Genomic DNA, 20,437 nt, shown 5'->3' on the forward strand with positions numbered 1-20,437 from the left:
GGTTAAAATAAGACATTCAGTTGAAGCTGATCCTGTAATCCAACTCTACCTTGAAGAAGGTAAAGAACAAGCAGCCAGAAAAAGATGACCCTCGATGTCACTTGTAGCCACCACCTGTAGAAGAATGGAAAGAAAACAACTCTCACGATTCCTTTGCGGGTCAGAGATGTCCAAGGACTTTCAGGTTTTGCTTTAGCAAAAGCAGATCCTTTAAAAAAAGAAAAGAAATTTTGATATATTTCATTGTTATGGCTAATAATAACTTAGTTGTTCATCAGCAAAGTAGTTAAGATATTTATTTAAATGAGCAATTACTAAACATAATTATTTGAATAAATCTAGTATTTCCACCATCTCACTATCTCCTCAATCCAAAATCTGCATAAATTGTTGGTGCCATCTTGACTGACATCTTTAGGAACTTCTACAAAAACCTAGATTTTGGAATATATGAATAACAAAACATTGCCATTTCCTACTACGTAAAAATGATTTTAAAATTAATGATTAAAAATTATTCTGTTTCACTGAGGTATCAGAAACTTGATATGCAGCAACAGGAAGCCATATGAAAACTCCACATGCCTGTGCAGGCGCAGCAGAGCCCTTTCCCAATGCGGCAAAGGAATCTAAACATCAACATCTGTAAATTGCTCCAGTCATGTCATTCAGGAAAACACAATAAGGTTGAGAAGTCTAGAGGAGTTATCTATCCAACTGAGGACTAGCCCCAGGAGCAGGGAAGCCACCCAAAGAATAATTTATCTTTGTTTCTCCTTCTACACCATTTTTCATCTCACTCATTCAAACATCCTCTCTCATATCCCTCCATTTCTTTTTCTTCCTGCAAACTCCCACTTCTCTGGCAGCTAGAAAACTGTGTAACATTTACTTTATGGGGGTATGACTTAAATTATGCCAAGGTTACTGCTTGCAAAGGGCAACTATTGTGTGCTGCTACGCCATCTCCACCTTGTTTACAAGCAAAACTGACATCAGTGAGCTCTGTGCTGGCACAGGTAAAACATCGCCAATACTGGAACTATTTTAATGCCAACTTAGACATCCATGCAGAGCAGTCAATTAAATGCTATTCATGTATATCACTATATTGAAGTGGTCTACTGCTGTTCCTTAATTCCTGCAAACATTCAGTTTTCCGTTCTGTTTCTTTAAAGTTCAAATGTTATTTGATTTTGTTTCTTTCTCTCACATTCCCATTTTTTAAGTGTTACACTGTTAGGTGATGTGATAAAAGCTCGTCTGCACACCCACAAAGGAGCTCACAGAGACAATGCAGGAGGGGGAGCCCAAATAATACCCAGCCCGGGTTCTTCTAGACCCACCACTGGAGCCGTCAGCCCATCGAAGGCCCATCTCCACAAGCCCGGGGAAGGACAGAGGCACGAGGGCAGGCGGGAATCCAAATCAAGGAAGGAGCACCTTGAGCACGCCCCTCCCAGGGCTGTCCCAGCAGAGCCATCAGCCCCTTCCAGGGGTGAAGCTGTTACCAGGAGCCATGGGGCGCAGCCACCCCAGACCCCTGCCCAGGGTGCGGGACGCACTGTGGGGCACGGGGAAAAGGAGCCCAGACTGCACAGGACTTACTATCGGATATTCAGAGAAAAAACAAGCGTGGGAGAAAGGTGGGGTTTAGGCGATTTGGGGAAGAACAAGAGCGGGGAGCTTGAGGGGTAAGGGGATAAAAAGGACTGGTCACGCGTAAATAGCTGCCGCTCGGTACGCTGCTTGTCTGGCCATGCCACGCGCCTGATCAGCGCAGTCTGTACCGTCTTTTACCAAATGCCCCTAACCCTCTGCAGGGCGAGGGGCAGTCTGCAGCCTGCTCTGCGTGGGTGCACGCGTGCAGCGGGCTGACAGCCCGCACCGGGTGGCAGAGGCTAGGGCACGAGCGGCGGGCGGCGAGCCCGTGGCGCCAGCGCCCTGAGTGAGCGCGGCTGGGCGGGCGCTAGCGGGGACGGAGGCAGACCCGCTGGTGAAGGGCTGAGGCGGCCTGGGAGCACGGGGCTGAGCGGGTCTCCAAAGGTCAGCGCCGGGCGCGAGGGTGCCTCTGTGTCTCTAAGGGCGAGGGCACAGTGGGGTGCGTCGGTTAACTCGAGGCTGAATCCGGCCAGCACGACCTGGAACCGACTCAGGAGACCGCGCTGGCTGGGCTCATGGAAAAAAAAAAAAAAAGCTGAATAATATTTTCCCTAGCCTTCACAGGGCATGAGGGAAATTAAATAATGATAAAAATAAATTAAGACCAAATAAAGACTTTTTGAAAAGTCTCGTATCATCTGACCTTCTGTTGCTGTTTTGTTATTTAAAACAGGCAAGAAATATGCAAGGCCTATACAGTTTTTGCTCTCCAGAAACTTCAACATAACCTTTTCTCTAGATGCCAGGAGATTTGGAAGAAGTCTGAATGCATGGCAATAGGAGATTTCTGAATTAACTAACAAAACTTTGGTCCATGACAACCCAAGTGTTTCGTTTTTTCAAAAATCTAAATCTATACAACAAAATTTAAATCAAGCTTTTAAGCCTCCAGTTTAATCTAGAGGTCACCTTTTAACAATATTTCCCATCCATCGTCTTTAGACAGGAGATACATGGGGTTGGTTGTTTTCTGGGTTTTTTGGGGGTTGTTTTTGGGGTTTTTTTAATACTTACAAACACACTCTTGTTACAAGACACAGGATGGCAGTTATTTTTATACTGAGAAATTTAGCTTTTTCTAGCTCAGGACCTACCTCTTACAAGATCAACATCTATGAGGTCTGGTTTCACATGTCCTGTTTTCTTTGGTTTGTTTCTCAAACCCTGCAATAGGCAAACACTATCAAAATACATTCATGCAGATGACAGACATTATGAAAGAAGAAATATCGATGTGGTCAGTAATTGTATTTAAGCTATAGCGCTATTGAAAATTCAGACAAATGTCAACTTCATAGATTTGAAGTACTATAAAATAAACATTCCAAGGAACAAGGCACAATAAATGCCTTTTACACACTTTACAGTCTAAACAAAACCCAACCAATTACTGACCCATTAAGTAATTTTTCAAACATAGTTAAGCACTGAGCACTTATGTCCCATGGCTTGGGATTATGCAGACAACATACGTACACACTTGCAAGAATTAGTAATACATTTCTATTAGGTTTTCAGAACTTCTGCAACAAATTACTTTCCTGAATCTCTTTTCTCCTTAAATGTCTAATTAAACCTCACAAAAGCTTACACTGCAACTCCTTAATTCCAAATCTAGATAGCAAATCATGTTGTAATGCAAGAGCCACTAATCAGCAAGTTCCACTGTCAGAAATCCAAATTCTAGAAAATTATTTTCTTAATAGTGGATATAGATTAGCCTATTTAAAAGAGGAGGGAAAAAAACCACCACACAATAGGAAAGCAGCAGGAAAAAAAGCAAGCTTATTTTCTTTTAGAAACAGCACCTTCCTTCACTGAAGAGCCAAACTATCTTGCAAAACTTTTGAGTTTGTTTTTAATGCTAAAATGTGATGCTGTACTCTCAAGCCTTAGAGACAGCTGTGAGTTTATTCTGATCCCTTTAGGTTAGGCTCCTGGTGACATTAGCCAATAATGATTCCACAGAGTACAATTCATATAAAGTAAAATATAATCTTTAAAAAAATATATCAGATACAAACGGAACAATGATGGAAGTGAACAGTTTTAATTAAAAAAGCACTTAAATTAGCTGGTGAACAGTAGATTTCCACCATTGTCATATTTCATCCACATGTAAAAACATTTATTACTTAAATATAAACATTAAATTCAGATGAAAGTACAAAAATGAAATTATTATCAATGAGAGAAAGACGAGTGCAATCTTGTAATGTTAATCTTCATAAGACCAATATCAAGCACGTTTTTCCAACAGGTAGAGTGCAGCTCAAAATATTTCTCACATCTAAATTCAACTGGATTTATTTTTAATGCTGAAATAAAAATTAAAAAAGAAAAATCAAACTGTTCACAAGGAAATAGTCATCATCCGATGTGTCTATTAGAAAAATGAGAGTTTGCTTGAAACAAAAAAAACATAATGCATAGAACTTAAACACTGCAGAGAGCTTAACGTGCAAGATTTTTAAAGAACAACAGTCTTAAAACCGCAGTAATTTTATGTGGAATGACGAAGCAAGCCCAAATTAGAATTGGAAATTATTACAATTCTAGAACTAGCTACAGATTCTTGTGAAATCTTGCATAAGTGAGCCACTCTTTCATAAAAAGATCTAAAGATTAAAAATAAAATGCTGGATGATATAATAATTTTCAAATGTATTACTGCTTATGAGCCATAAAACTTTTATTGAAAGCCTAAAGAATGATGTATGTACCCCTCAGAAGAAATAAGCCCCGGAAACACATGAACATTCCTAGGAAAAATTTACCAACGTCACTAAAATTATTTTTTCATTTTAAAGAAAGAATTCTGCAAAAAATAAGTCAACAGTATAATTTGATGCACGTTTCATAGGAAAAGAAGTGGGGACATATTCTTTAAAAATTCCTTTGGTGAAATCTCAAAGCTTTCAGTGTCCATGGACCACATTGAATTGGTTCTTCTACTTTTTGCCACATGTCGTAAAAGAACTCCATTTATTAAGATGCAATTAATAAATTAATAAAGAATCCAGTCTCTTAATGCATCACAAGTATTTGTAATATACGTGAAAAATAGCAGCGTTTCAAACTAAGGTTAATTTAAAAAAAAATAAATTCATAGTGTTTCATAGTGTTCAGGCCCATCCAGTTAGTTCATATAATTTCTACTCAGCATCAAACACATTTCAGCTAACTAATAGAAAAACTAAAGTTTAAATAAAAATGCTTAAAAATAGATGGTATTATTGTAAAAAGTCTTTTGCACAAATTTTAGAATTAATCTTAGTAGATTCTATTATAGTTCTAACTACACTATAAATTTATAGTATCAGAAACAGATTTTCTAATAAAAATAATATTGTTTTAGATTTCTAAGAAAGTTCATTTATAAACAGGACTGCAGTAGCTTTGAGATTAAAAGGCTAATGTGCAATACTTGAACTTAGTAGTCTGTTTCAGTGTTACTGTTATTACACTAAACTCAGTCAACACAAATTTCATACAGTCATCATTAATTTGTTAGTTATTGGACTCCTGAGCCAGACGAGATGCATTTCGAATACGCACAAAGCATTATTTGCAATAAATCATTTTAACAATGTCCTATTGTACAGTAATTACTTCTGTCATAAAGGCGATTGGTTTTCATGCTTGTGGAAAGGTCCCTGAAAACAAGAAACACGCTAGGGTCTCGGGTTGAAGTCAGTTGCTCCGATTATCAAGACCGTTTCCGAAAGCGGCACCGCAAGCCGGAGGGACGCGCTGCGCGGGCAGCGAGACGGGGATTTACAGCATCGCAAAGATTCAGGCATCGGGTTTGGAAGCACGTCTATAAATACCACCAGCTCCAGCTTAAATGTTAACTCACAGATTTCTGTACCGGAATCGGGGAGCTCTGGACTTCAGGTCAGTAACAGTTTCCATGTAATGCAAACACATTGTGTTTAGCTCTTTAAGTACTGGGGAGGAAAAAAAGCCCACCCACAGGGAAACTGAAGCAATGTACATTTTGCCAATGTTAAGAATTAGCAATGCCTTAAAAGTCATGCAGTAACAGCATACTTCTTGTGGGCTGTATTTGAAGAAAAAAGGTTAATTGCAAGAAAATGTTAATTAAATTAAACTTTAACATCATGAAGTATGACATAATACACAATCCATAAAACTATTACATAGAGGATTGATTTCTTTTTCTCCAAAGCAATTCAGCAATGTAGCAGACACTTATGGCACTGTTAGTTAAACCAAAATGCAAAGAACGCTGTTAAATCACTTGTTCAGGGAAACAAAGCCTGAAGTACTTACCAGTCTAATAAACTGTACAAAACAATGACAGCATCATAAAGGAGGAAAAGTAAACTGCAGGTGTAAGGTAACTAACTGAAAGCAAAGAGAGCTCAGATAACTGACATTAGAATTCATCACAAAGAAAAATGAAAGACAGAGGGACTAAAACAACTAAGTCGTGGCTTAAGATAACTGAAAAGAAAAAAAAAAACACAACATACTGAGATACAGAAAGACGCAGCACTTTAAATGCTGCAGTTATTAATATGTAAAATAAATAGAGCGTAATATGCTGGTTACATTTGGTTACACTCCAGAAGTCTGGTTTTACTTTAACAGTATTAAATACCACCGCATACACTGTAAATTACATCAGTGTACACAACCACAGACAGCACCACTGATAACTGGGGGGAAAAAAAAAAAATATGTTGAAATGCGGTATTATTACCTTTATTTCTCTTTGCTCTACTGATTTTTCCCATATTTGTTGATCATACGCCCCAATCTGAAAAGAACACAAAAAACCTCTACATTAGGTTTAAAAGACATTGATCAAACAAAATCAATCTTCAACAAGACAGCAGGTTTTTTCCCTGGGGAGACTTATTTACAAAGAAATCTTTACCTTCTCCTTCCCATCTTGGCTGGACTGGATCTAGCTAACCTGTGAGTTGCGACAGGGGGGAGAGGCAAGCAGAGAGTCTCAGCCCCCCGGCGTGGCTCCTGCAAGTGAGAGGACGGGGAACGCCAGCCTCCCTGCTGACAGAGCAGACCTACGGCAGCAACACTGGCACAGTCATTCCGTTAACTTCAGAGAAAATGCCATGCACATCTAGTTGAACCCATACCTTCAATTAACTTACTATTTTTTGAATCATCTCCCCTTCTATTCCCAGTTCCATTCCACACACTTTTACAGATACGTTGTCTTTAGCTGTCTCTCTCAAGATTGCACAGCAACAGAACACGTGGTGAGGCTGGTAATCAACTAGATTACAGGCCAGGGAAAAGTCAAAGAAGATCAGGAAACAGCACTTTTCCCACTGAAGCCCTGGTGAAATAACGTTCCTAGTTGACCTACTCCAAAATTTCTTCACTCCTGTTAAGCTGCTAGTCTACTTATTCATGAAACTCTTCTAAATACCTTAGTTTTGTCTAAATGTGGACAAGTTTTTAATTAAAAAATAAATAAATGAAAATTAATTGGTTTTTTCCTAGGCTCTAACCTCACCAGAGCACTGTAGAAAACTTTGTGGATTTGTAACAATAGAGCCACAGAAAGACTAAAGGTTGATCCTGTGAGCACTTCTTAAAATCCTAGCACTAAGGTCAGTTTTGATGAGTTCTGTCATTTTAAATAACCATCAATACAGGTAGCCACTGTTAGTTTTAAGACATTGCTGTGCACTTTTTTGTACTAGAAAGCTGCTCTATGACTGTCAGATATTTTGAAGAAGGGCAACCTTAAACTTCAGGAAATTCACATGTAAGATAAAGTGACAAGAACAAGTCACTACATGAGACAATATATCCAAGTTTTGCAAGAAGTTATCAAAGATCATCAGATTGCTTTGACCTCTACACAAATAGTGTTTCTACATAATATTCAGTAATGGTCTCTTTTACTACGTCCATTTTAAAACCTCTCCATCCCAGCAGTTCTATCTAGACATACAGACACACGTACGCACACACTGCTAGGTATCTGGAGATTGATTCATGTCACAAACTCTGAGCAGTTAAGTGCAAGATCACTTTTGGGTCACGAGGGAGACGGATGCACTTCCCAAGATGCTAAGTCCCTTTACTGACTGTGCAGAGAGCTGATACAAGCAGCTTACTCCAGACATCCAACAGAGAGGCAGGAGGAAACCCCTGTCATTTGAGCAATTGCTTCAATTCAGTCTTATTGCAAAAGTAGGACTTCTCATTCCAGTTCTGCATGACATAAAAGGCCAGAGCACGAGCATATACCTTACACCAGAAAACATTCTTTTGATGTGTCTTTTACTATTTCAGTCTTCAGTGGTAAATTAGAAGACATTAATTAAAAAAACAGGTCATTCTTGGTTAAAAAGTATCTCTTAACCAAGGATCCAACATAAATGCCAAAAGATATCCAGGGAAGCCAATAGGCAAACACACTCATAAACAAAAAAAAAAATCTAGAGGCAGCTTCTGTGCCTCTAAACCTGACTCATCAGGTGAAAAAAAAAAAAAATCTAATTTATAGCAGTAAAAACCAAAGCATATCTAAAATTGAATGTGGGAACAATGAACTGAATTACTGAATTACCCATTCTTAAATTTAAATACCTCCCATTCACAACAGCTGAGTACCCAAACAACTTCTAGTTTGTTACCTTAAAACTCTGGGGGAAAAAAAAAAAATCTACTGGCTTTTTGGTAATAATAAATACTTTGCACCTCTCATTTGGAAAAAAAAAAGTAGAATGTGGAAAACAATCAGGGAGTTGGACACAGTACTGGGCAGAATTAAGCACTCGCTACAATTAAAGTAATTAAACCAAAGGAAGTTTAAGACCTAACTCCACCTGGATAACAGCCAGCAATTAAAAAGTCAGTATCTTGAATAACCACTCCACCCAGACATTTATCTCTAATTGTTCTGGCTTTTTCTCTGAATACATTTTAAATGAAATTTCAGGCCTTCCTGTTTTTCATGAAATTTACTGAGAAGAGCCCCGAGGGGGGGGGGTGCTGCATAATATTGTGTCCTCTCCTCTTTCACTTCTAAAAAAGATTTCTTTCTACAAAGACAGAAAAGGGGATGCAAGTCTGACTCCCTTTCGATTACGCAAGAAACAAATGTGGAAGCGTTTGTGCCAATAAAGCTGTAAAGCAAACCCAGTATTCCTAATTCCATTCATAGCTGAAACTGGTTTAGAGCTGAAAGAGTCTTTAGAAGAGCAATCTTCTTTTAGCCAAATAGCAGACCATTTGTTTAAAAAAAAAACTCTAGGGAACAGACCCCTGAAGACATCTGAGGCAAGGAAGTTGACTGATTTAAAATTTAACTTGGTTATATTTTCCTACAAACATTTCTTCTCCCTCAAGGCTAGGTAGCAGCTTCTCTCTCCACAAAAAGACAAGAAGTAGGGATTTTAACACACACGTTTTTCTTTTAACAGAGCCCCACAAAGCTAATTCTTCCAGCAGGAGGTAAAATGAGAAAGCCAAAACAACTTTAAAGGAGATGCTCTTTTACAACTGCTTTATTAGACTAGTGGATCTGGCCAATCACCTCTGGTCAGCTTTAATTATTAAAATCTGAGCACAGGGCTATTAAGTAAAGGCATACTATTGCAAACCGAAGAGTTAAAGGCATAATTACAGACAGCAAATATCATTACAATCTCTCACAACATTTTTTTTTTTAAGCTACCTAATTTCAGCTCCTTGTGTTTTAAAAAAGTTTTAGAAGCACTGTAGGGAGCAGGCATACGTGCTCAGTACTTCAAATTTAGACCCGATACTCAATTTCCCTTCTCTCCATCTACACAAGCATCCCTCCATACTTCTCTTACAAGCGTATCAAAAGGAAGCACATGCAAACAAGGGCATAATTCTAAAGTAGCATACTGGCAGACTTCATTTCCCACATTAAACAAAATTAGGTAGAACTAGTGTTTCAGTAACAAGGCAAGTAAAAAACATAGGCAATAATTTTTTTTCTTCTCTACCTTATGTCAGGAAAACACATTTATGGTTTGCAAAACATACCTTGCAGAATTCATTTGGTCTGGTTTTGGCTGGGATAGAATTAATTTTCTTCCTAGTAGCTGGTATAGTTCTGTGTTTTAGATTTGTGCTGAAAACACTGCTGATAACACAGGGATGTTTTCTTTATTGCTGAGCAGTGCTTACACACAGGCAAGGCCTTTTCTGCTCCTCACACCACCCCACCAGGGAGGAGGCTGGGGGTGCACCGGGAGCTGGGAGGGGACACAGCTGGGACAGCTGACCCCAGCTGACCAAAGGGATATCCCATACCATACAACGACATGCTCAGCATATAAAGCTGGGGGAATTATTTTTCATTGACAACAAGCTAAATTATAACATATAATGATTACCAGAATCACAGAATCACTAGGTTGGAAAGGACCTTTAAGATCATCAAGTCCAACCATTAATCCAGCGATGCTAGACACCTGTATGAATTAAATTCAATAGTGTAATTCCTGAATGAATTCAAGAATGTAAGTAATCCTAGCAAACCTTCCAAGTTCTAAATTATTGACAGCACCAGTCAATTCCATCTTCAAAGAGTTCTGATTTACAAGTATTTGCATCTAAATTATTTTTCATGTTAAATCTAAATATTAAATTGTCAAGTGGTTGCATGTAGGCTCCAGCTCATGACTATTCATGCAATTCTTTAAAATTGTACATACCCGCAGGACACTGAAAAGAAATCTAGCATTGGCAAAGAAATAAAGCACTAAAAGCAAAAAAAATGAAGGAAGCCTGCTAGGGATAAGATCATTCATGCTTCCAACCTGAAGAATTTAAATATACACAAAACTTGATCAAAGCAAGCCTTCCCTCAATATGCAACTCTCCCCAGGGCTCCTCCGCAGGTGTTCAGGCTTCCTGTGCCTGGAACTGTTGGGCCAACATGAAGGCCCCAATCAACCCAGATATCTATACATTCCAGAACCCACCAACCCTGCCTGGAGTCTCATCCACTACAGCTGCAAGTTTTGCAGTATCCTTCAAAGCAAATTTAAATTACAAGATACAAGGGTACAAAAATTGTCCAATTTCTAAGTATACAACAATATACTTATAAAAAGCATTACTATGCTTTTAAAATCTGTTCAAGACTTAGCGCAAGACTGTTTGGATAACAGCTTGTCACTGGTATTTTCAATCCATCAGTCCAGCCTAGAGTTGGCAATAGGCTTTTATTAGCAAACTATACAACACTATCCCAATTTTAATCTAATTCATCACAGAAATTTATTCTAGTTTAATTTATAAGATATCTAAATAAAAAGAATCTGAAATTTGTATTCTATAGCATGTATTTATTTATTAAGATTTGGCAGAAAATAAATTAACAAAGAAAGTCTGTCTTGATCTTTTTAAAATTATTTGTTAATTCAAGTTAGATAATGAGCCTATCTTATAATATTTAAGTGTAACTTTCTTCACCAAGCATCTAACAGCAACACAATCCTGTTGTAGGGAACCTGTCAGTAATATGTTACTGATATAAAAAACTGCGGTATAATCTACCTGCAGCAGAGATAGATAAACTAGCAGATGTTATTTTATACACATATAGTTTAAATCATGCATCGCAGGCTACCTCAATGCCAACATTCTATCCAGACCAGTTACCTCTAAAATGTTCAGTTCTCAAGACACCATGCCTCAATAAATTCGAAGTAAAGAAGATGAAAGGAATTCTGTTCCTTTAGGTATTTGCAGAATTAAAAACTATTCTTCAAGCAGCTGTTAAAATTTTCAGCATATAAGGGATTACATGTAGAGACTGAAAACTCTGCTAGTCTTATCTCACAATGGAAAAGTGGGGCTTTAGCATCCTAAATTGACTAAGCATAATAAACTTTCAAATAGATTGGGGGGTGTGTGTCCTCAAAAGTAATTAATTGTCAAAAAAAGTATTAATTTGTATGTGACTGGGCATGGGATATAAAGCTACACAATTATACATTTGACAAAATGAAACTAAACTCACCTGATAAAGCCAGCTCTTTAATGAAATATTAAATAAATATGAGATCCTTTTTAAGTGCTGACTCCTCATAACATTTTCTGTTTTTAAGAGATATGTGCATCTCTTGAAATTACCTAAAATAATTGCACTTATTCTTTCTCAAATATCTCAGAAAGCATTTGATCACAATTCTTTATATATCTAAAATTTGTTTGGCACCTGTGCAGTTTGGTTTTATAACATTAACAGCAACTACACTAAGTAAAAAGTTCAGCTACTGAAAACACAGCTAATTTTTACTTCAAATAAAGATCAGTGTGAAGGGTTTCTGCACTGCATAATATTTCTTCCCAGTGTCTTTCTCATACCAAGCCATATGTGCATCAAGATTGAATTTGAGCTTTGTGAATGACACCGATATTCACTTTAAGCTAATGTAGTGATGGTATCAATGTGTAGCCCAATACTCACAAGGCCTTCTGATTCTAATGGAATCGATCAATATTTCAGGAGACATTTATAATTTATGGCCAAGCAGACTAGAAAGATTATAATCCTAAGAATACATAGTATTTCCTGCTGGATCTTAAAACTTTAATGTTTATCAATAATGAAACCTGCATGCTAAGCTTTGCTCTTTAAAACCTCTAAACACTTTTACAAGCAACATCACAATAGTATTACAAATCCAAAAGATACAAGATACAGAGCATGGTAAATAAAAAAACAGGTTGCTTCCTTGGACTGTCTACCAAGGAAATTAAGAGCTTAAGACCTTATTAAAATATTTAGTGTTAACATATTAGCTAATACGCTTTATTAACTTTTACAGTCCAACATTCTTCCAAAAACGGTATGATTTTATGTATCAAATTTAATATTAAGATATCAATGTATAAATAATTTCTACACATGTAATATTAATTTTCAAAATATCTTTTAAAATGCTTCATATTTAGTTTATGTTGAAGTATACATTTTCAGATATTAGACAAGGAATTTCTAATTTTTGCAAATCTTGTAAAAGAATTATTAAAAGTTATTTTAAACACCATTTTATTTCTTACATAAACTGATCCCCATTGCAGCAAAGGCAATAATCTAGTAGCTCAGCAGTATAATTCTCTCTCTTGGATTAGATTTCTCCTGTTAAGATGATTTTTTTCCCAGGATGTTTTTCATTTTCAAGGGTGGTGAGGTTTTTTCAATTTTGTTTATGATGGATATGTGGACCAGACAAACTAAGACAAACTTAGCTAATAAACCAGACATGGAAATCACTATGTAAGAGTTGTACACTGTCTGCTAATAGCAGAGAGTTTAGTAACTTTTAGTCAAATGGAGGACAATGAAGGGAATAAAACTGTATACCCTAAGCTTCGGATTTATGACTACTCAATTGTTACCTCTGATTACTAAAAGGTTCTGGGATTCAAGGGGAATCCCTCCTCCCTTTTCAGCCACAGAGGGAGAGCTGAAACCAGCTATCTGGAGTAAAATGAAGCAATTCAAACTTTGAAGAGTTACTTCTTCGTAACTGTTTGAATTACAAAGTATTGACCGGCTTAAATTCTGGCAATAACTGCAACAGCACTGGACTTGCAGCCATTTCACTGAACAGTACTTTTACCAAAGCTTACTTCAAAGATACTGTCCCTTTCAGAGTACAATAATACATAATTAAACATTTATCAACTATGTATTAATAGTTTTTCGGTATCATTCATTACAGATTAATTCCTGGTAACGTCAATCAGCCCTACTTATTGCCCTGAGTAATGGTTTACAGATTTTAGCGTGTATACTAAAAACACGAAACATCTTTTTTCATGACAAAATTAAATATAAAGGAAAATTATATACATAAGAATAGTTAGAAACAGTTTGCAGGTTAAACTAGAGTACAGGGATAACCAACACCTACTCCAGGCCACTTCCTAGTGACATGAACACTAGGGGTAACTTCAGGTACCATTTCTTTGGCTTAAGTGCACTATAGAGCAAAACTTAGAAAGAAGCACAAACTGAATGAGATTCCATCTCTGCCATTAATCACAATTAAGCATAATCCCCTATGACAATATTTACTCATCCTGTCTCAATGCTTGGCAAAACTCACATTAAACATTTTTATCTTTATATCTAACCAGAATTTCCCACATTTTAACTTGTGTTCATTGCCACTCATAAAATCTCTGCAAACCTCTGAGAAGAGCCTGGCAACATCCTCTCCACAGCCTCCAAAGCAGTAGCTGTGATAGCAGTAAGCTCTCCCCTCTGCCCTCTCCTCTTGAGGCTGAGCAAACCAAAATCTCTGACTCCTCGTACACCACATGCTTCAGCCCCATAACAATCTTGGTGGCCCTCTGCTGTGCTTGCCAAGGAATGCCAATGCCTTTCTTGTACTGGACAGCCCAAAGCTGGACACAGCACCCTAGATGCTGTCACACACAAGCTGAACAGAGGGGAATAAACCCATCCCTTGACCCGCTGGCTACACTATTGCTAATATAGCCCTGTTATTCTCCAAGTGTTAAGGATTTAAGACCTCTGCAATACTTTTTGCACAAAACAAAGCAGCCTCAAAACATAACTGGGAAAAGAAAACCACTCTGACAGCTTCATTATTCAGTATAATTCCCTGAAGACCATTGAAAATCCAGCAATTTTACCAGTATTGCAACTAGGATTTTAAAACAGTTCTGCCCTCGCATCCCTGACCATTTCCACTTCCCACGGCAAACTTTCCTTGTGCCAGCGCATTCCGGGTGGCCAAAAGATCAATTGGATCCCTCAGGCAGAGAAAATAAAATGTTAGGTTATGGTTTCACAAGGCATACTGAAACAATTCAAGAATCAGTATTACACACAGAGGGATCTCAGCTCTTCGCTCTCCACACCTCACATCCCCCCCATTAGATAGGTTCAGCTCCTTATTGATTCACAGTCTTAGTTTTAACTGGATTAGTCCCCTAACCAAATTCACCAGATAACTGCATGAAAGTCCTGTGGGAAGGCAAAGCAGGCATGGGAGCCAACAGCCAGGCAAAACACAAGCCTGCTTTCGTTCAGCCACTGTGCCAGTTTTTGAGTGATCTTTTGCGCAAGATTCAGAAACTTGGGGTTTGCCTCTCTGAAACAAGGTGCAGAAGGCAATCCCCGCTGTTTGGTCAGATGACAACTTGAGTACCCAATCCCTGCCCTATGTGGAAGGAAAAAGCTCTTCTAAATATACTTTTTCCTCAGTGCTTTCAAAAATAGCCAGCTCCAACACTTGTCAAGTTTTGGCACTTGAAGGCAGACCTTTCTGAACTGATGCAATTCCAGCACACAAACTTTTACGTGATATAGCCCTATAGCCTGACCATTTGGCAAAAACTGGCTTTGGTGCCAGGGTCACCAACACATCACATGAATTCAGTGCCAAGAAGGAAATTGGGTGATTTCAGGGAATGACATAATTTTTTGTTTCTTTCCTCCTTTATTAACTTGGCAAGTATGATCTTGGACTAATGAGCTGTAAAACACTGAATAATACAGATCTTAAAGCAATGCAATTAGAACTCTAATTTTGCCTTTCAAAGTCATGAGAGAGAAAACATCTCATTTGTTTTATTGCGCCCTTTAACAGCCGTTCCCAAGAGACACCCAAAACAGCGTAAAGCTGCATTGGCAAAGTTAACTGATATGCAATCAGGTGCAGCATTCAGGTTCAATTCATTAAGTTCCATTCTGCCTTCCTCTACAACGATCCCCAAGAGAAGGAATATTTCTCTCCTGCAATATTATTACTGAATTTGTATTAAGTTCCCCATTTTATCAGCAAAGCTTCCGTGAGGACCGAAAATCAGAAAGCTGTTAAGGTAAATTTACACATAGTCTCCCAACTGCAAACCAGACCAAAAGTTTCATATCTACTATTATCTGTAAAACTTGAAAGTGTAAGAAATCAATGCAAAAAGCTTAAGTTACAAGCAATACGAGGAATATTTGAGATTATTACCAATTTTATTATTTTTAACATCAGTTACTGAGGCAATACTTCAAGTACGCATGAAGTATCGGTATCAGAAAGGTGCGCCATCAGATACTGAAATTCTTTAAAATAACTGTGGAGGTGTCAGATTTTTTCAGAGGAAACATTATGATGGTTTTCTCTATAAAATTCCACAATTACAAATCTGAAGCAAGTCCAGTATTCTGGTAAACACACATAATCCTAAGGACATTAACTAAAAAAGTGTGTATATGTGAATAGTAGCTCGGTAGCTGTCTGGGACCAAGAGAATGAGCCACTCCAGAGAGCAATGCAGACACACCTGCCACACCCTTTTATTGCAAGAACCAGTGCAGCCGAAAGCGCTGAAAACAAGCCAGACAAACCCCGTCTGACACACAAGCATCTCAGCTTTGCACTCCCCAGTGCACCCAGCAACACAGCAGAGCTTTAATTTCTTTTGCTTTCTACAGAGTCAGCCTGCATCTAGTGGGATCTATCTGTTCAGATTTCACGCCTTCCAAAAGTATTCATACCAGCTGGGAAATGCAAGCTATCGCTAGAAGCAGTAAAGCTATGTCCATGCAGTCCTACATCTCAAATAACAAGCTGGTATAATACGCTTTCTGAGATCTTACCATCCAACTTAAAATAACTAAGAATTGATTACTGTTTATTTGTAAGACAGTAATCAAGAGCTCGGATGCACTAAAAGCAGAGTACATCTATTGCAACAACAAAACCCAAGTTTACGTAATAAAAGGTCTGACCTTTTAAACGATTAAGCACATTACTAAATCATCCTCTTGTGAGGAGCTCAATTTCAGACAATAGTATGAGTCATATGAGTAAACTTGGTGTTTGGAAAACTTGCCTAAAGTAGGGTTAGAAGAGCTCAATTGCTTAACTCTTTCCATTAAAGAAACATAAAAATGCCTTACTTTTGAGAAACCAACAGACCTTTGAAACTCAGTAGAGACACACATAAAATAAATACATTAAAAAATACATCCAAAAAATACACTAAACTTGAAAACAAAGAAACACAAGGAGCAAGTTATCTGTTCAATATTTCTCACCCAGCCTCTACCTGCTCAAATGTATTTTTCTTCTTTATGTATAACTATAATTACCAGAAGTTATTCATGTTCTTTTTTAAGCCATTCATACACCAATTCATTAATCTGAAAATAATTCCCCAAAATAACATTTTATTTTTTTGCATTTTATCATATAAGCAAGTCATATCAATTTGATCAATACTGACTGCAACTCTGGTTCTGTCTTGCCCCAGAAACAACATTTTACTTCCAGAATGTGCTAAATTTTGATCCCTCCCCACTTTCAATTTCAGTTATTGCTGTGAGGACTCAGCAGATATAATGAGCAAGGTAAGTGGGACAACTTTGAGAACCCTGAAATAAAAATTTAAAACTGAACGCAACCACCAGTTCAAAGTTCAGTATTTTTCCATCATAAGCAATCACATAATGGAAACGCATCAGAAAGGACAAAAAAAAAAGTCTGTTACCCGCTAAACACTAGCACAGCTCTTCCTCTTCCCTAACTTGAAATCTCTGGTGCAAAACCATGGGGAAAAAAAAACACTGTGCCATGTAAGAGACTTGGATAAATAAAGTAAAATCAAGGACACGGGTGAAAGATCCTAGATGCTCCTGGGAAAGGATCACACACCGCACTACAAACTTAAAAAAAACACTGGGGTTATCAGTTTGATCCCGGAGAATCTTCAGTAAATGGAGCCTAGGAAGTAACAATCTAATTAGCAGGAACATTAGCATGAGATGCAACGGTCTTCAGTGCAGCCATTTGTCCCAAAATAAAACTCCACTTCCTCATACTAAAAGAAACAAAGCGTGCTCATTTGGCAGACCCCAGTCCACATGTGGATTGCAATTCAATTTTATTCACACCATGGAAAACACTGCATCTGGCTTATGCAAGATTTGATCCCTCCTGAAGACAGCCTAATCTTTCATGAAGTAACAGGACTCACCTCATCACAACTCCTTGCCATAAAGGCAGCATGCAATTTCTGGCATTTAACAAAGGTTAAAAGAATGACCTGTACTGATAATGAGTAATCCTGTTAGGAGCAGTGTCCCGGGAAAAAAAAAAATTGAGGAATGGGTTGTTTGTATCAAGGCCAGAAGGCCTGCCCTCTGTAAGATCACAGCACAGTGACTCATCAGCAGAAGATCCTGCCTTTCTAACATCAGGAGGATGGAACGTTGGTGCATATCACATAGGGCGTTCCTTTTTCTGTATGACCAATGGGAAAACAGACATGTAAAAAATGGGAAAAAACAGATATCAAGCATGAACTTCACTTAAAATTTCTGGAGACTTCAGACTCTTTCTTGCATCAAAGGACCATTTACATATAAAGCTTAATACCCTAAAAGATCTGTCCAAAGACTAGTTCATCATCACCAATGAAAAAACCTCAGAGACATGATGGGGATCTGACAGCCAACATCTCTTGCACTGTATGAGAGATACTGGGCAGATCAAATATGCACAAAACTTTGTGCTTTTAAGCATTATCAGTATGACACTACAAGTGAATGAAATTTATGAGAGAATGAGTGGAAGCGGGTGAAAATCAACATCACTTTTCCCTTCCATAAGATCCTGCACTGAATTTTGTTACACTAAATCTTCCACAAGTAATCCTCCAAATCTTTAAAAAATGGGATTGGACCTGCAATCAAGAAAAGGTTCAAAACCAGAGTGTAATTTCACTGAAACTTTTACAAAAAAGTTTGAATAAGAGACGGGAGAGAGTACACAGTACAAAAACAAACAAAAAATCCTCATTAGATTCATAATTATTTTCAAATTTTTAATACCTAATTGAATGCTTGGTATAAATTAAATCAGCAAAATTAATTTTTCTGCTTTTCCAACTGTATCATTAATTCACTGTTGTAAAGATCTCAGCAAACCATACCCGTATTTGTCTTATTCTAGAAATTAACTGTTGCTCAGCTAGAAGTTAACCAGAATTTCTGTTTTGAAGACCATTGCCATCATTCTCCTAAGGATAAGATGCATCCTCTGAAAAAGACAGCCATAGGCCCAAGGAAAACAGTAACTTACAGAAACCTATTAAATCATGGAGAGCCAAGGGAAGAAAAAAAAATCATCATCTTATTGACATATTAATAAAGAAGCACATCTCAAAATTTAGCAACTTTTTCAGCTTTTTAAAAGCAATTTAACTGAATAAGCCAACTGGCATACTGATGTCAAGAGCATATGATGATGTGAAGTTGTCAAAATAATACATTACAAAGAGACATCAACATTTGTATATGCACACATGAATCAAAAGATACAATATCACCTGATACTGTAACTATTTACCTGCAAATGAGATCTTCCCCCCTCCTTTTTTCTAGTTAACTTCTAAAAAGCCCTAGCCTATCTCTTTTGGGTATGGATTACACAGTTCCTTGTTACTGATAGAAAATATGTTTCAATTCTTGCTTTCTGCTTACATACAAGGATTCATTTGCATGCTACAGAAACAACATTCTCCTGTACATTACTCAACATTCTACCAAGAACAAAAATTTTCTTTCCTTTTTTTCCATAGCACAAGTAGCCACGAGAGTCAGGAGTTGTCAACATAGACCAAAAGCTATTCCATTTCATTAGATACAGTCACTCAGTATTTCTTTACTTTTGGAAGAAAAGTTTCAAGCTACTCACTCTAATACAATGCTAGCCAATAATGCAATAGTATGTTATATTTATTATTCTTTACACATAAAACACAATAAGCCAACTTTTTTTTTTAAAGCTACCGTAAAAACAAATAGAAAGCTTACCTTCTTCTGGTACCAAACTATAGCATCAGTTACTTTGGACGCCATTTATTCCACCAAATTCATACAGTCATTTTAGGCTGTTAACAGAAAAAACAAACAAAACCAGAAGTTTATTTCCACCTTCCCTATGAAGGCCAACATAGGGAATGCAGAAACACTCCCAATACCTGCAAAGCACTGAACAGCTGTATTTATTTACACCTTGCATCATTAATATTTGAGCCAGAGTTTGGGTTTTCTCCTGTAAGTAAACAAAAACCCTATAAATCTGCTGCTACAGGACACGAGAAGCCTCAGTTTTCTCCATCCTTCCCAGTAAAACATAGCTAGCACAGAGATGATCTGTTACAGTCTCATGGGAACCTCACAAGAGTTATATTACAGGCAGCATTTTTTTTTTTTCTCATCAATTAAGTGACCTATAGTTATTACCACAGCACAGTGTTCTGGAGTTCAGGAATAACTGTGTTATAAAATGCATGAAAATTTCATACAGACTATTAGATATTTTTGGAGAAAAAAAAAAATCCGTGCTAGAACTCTACTAATCATAAAGTTAACAGACTCATGAAAACAGCAGACTAAAACTAAGTCAAAAGGAGAAAAACAAGGAAAAGTGGTATGTTCTTTCAGATATGAATGTATTAACATTAAAACCAAATCCAAATATTTCACAAATAGATGACTTCAGATTTTAACAGATTAGTAACAGTTAAATTAGTTTAGTATCTACATTTCAAACTGTTAATTAAGGCAGGAAGTGGCCAGTGGAAGAAAAGAAGGAATTAAAAAAACCGCTAAAATATTTGCCAAAAAATCTGAATACTTCTGTGTTTAGTAATCTTTCATCTCACTGATTCCCTTTAAAAATATATGTATGTGAACAAATATGCCCAGTTTAAAAAAAAAAGTCAATGGGGCACACTATAC

The 20,437-nt window shown here is 37.3% G+C and overlaps 1 protein-coding gene across 6 annotated transcripts in view; it reads right to left on the reverse strand.

Annotated features, from left to right (window-relative positions):
- The window catches only part of PHTF2 (putative homeodomain transcription factor 2), a gene marked incomplete at its 3' end in the record, with an annotated part of 51,928 nt that extends 32,271 nt beyond the window's left edge, over positions 1-19,657 (reverse strand). For 4 of the 6 annotated variants that reach the window (XM_082008737.1, XM_082008734.1, XM_082008736.1 and 1 more), the window contains exons 1-4: positions 19,508-19,657; positions 6,392-6,448; positions 2,757-2,826; positions 50-208 (exon numbers count right to left, since the gene is read on the reverse strand). In XM_082008737.1, the coding sequence (XP_081864863.1) occupies positions 50-208; positions 2,757-2,826; positions 6,392-6,448; positions 19,508-19,552 (331 nt within the window). In that variant the 5' untranslated portion in view covers positions 19,553-19,657. Of the gene's footprint in view, positions 1-49; positions 209-2,756; positions 2,827-5,958; positions 5,971-6,391; positions 6,449-19,507 lie in introns of all 6 variants that reach the window. The other 2 variants (XM_082008735.1, XM_082008733.1) reach the window with 1 other exon arrangement.
- Positions 19,658-20,437: the final 780 nt, after the last annotated feature.

The sequence above is a fragment of the Phaethon aethereus genome, assembly GCF_964289735.1.
Source record: "Phaethon aethereus genome assembly, chromosome: 1".
Lineage (NCBI taxonomy): Eukaryota > Metazoa > Chordata > Aves > Phaethontiformes > Phaethontidae > Phaethon > Phaethon aethereus.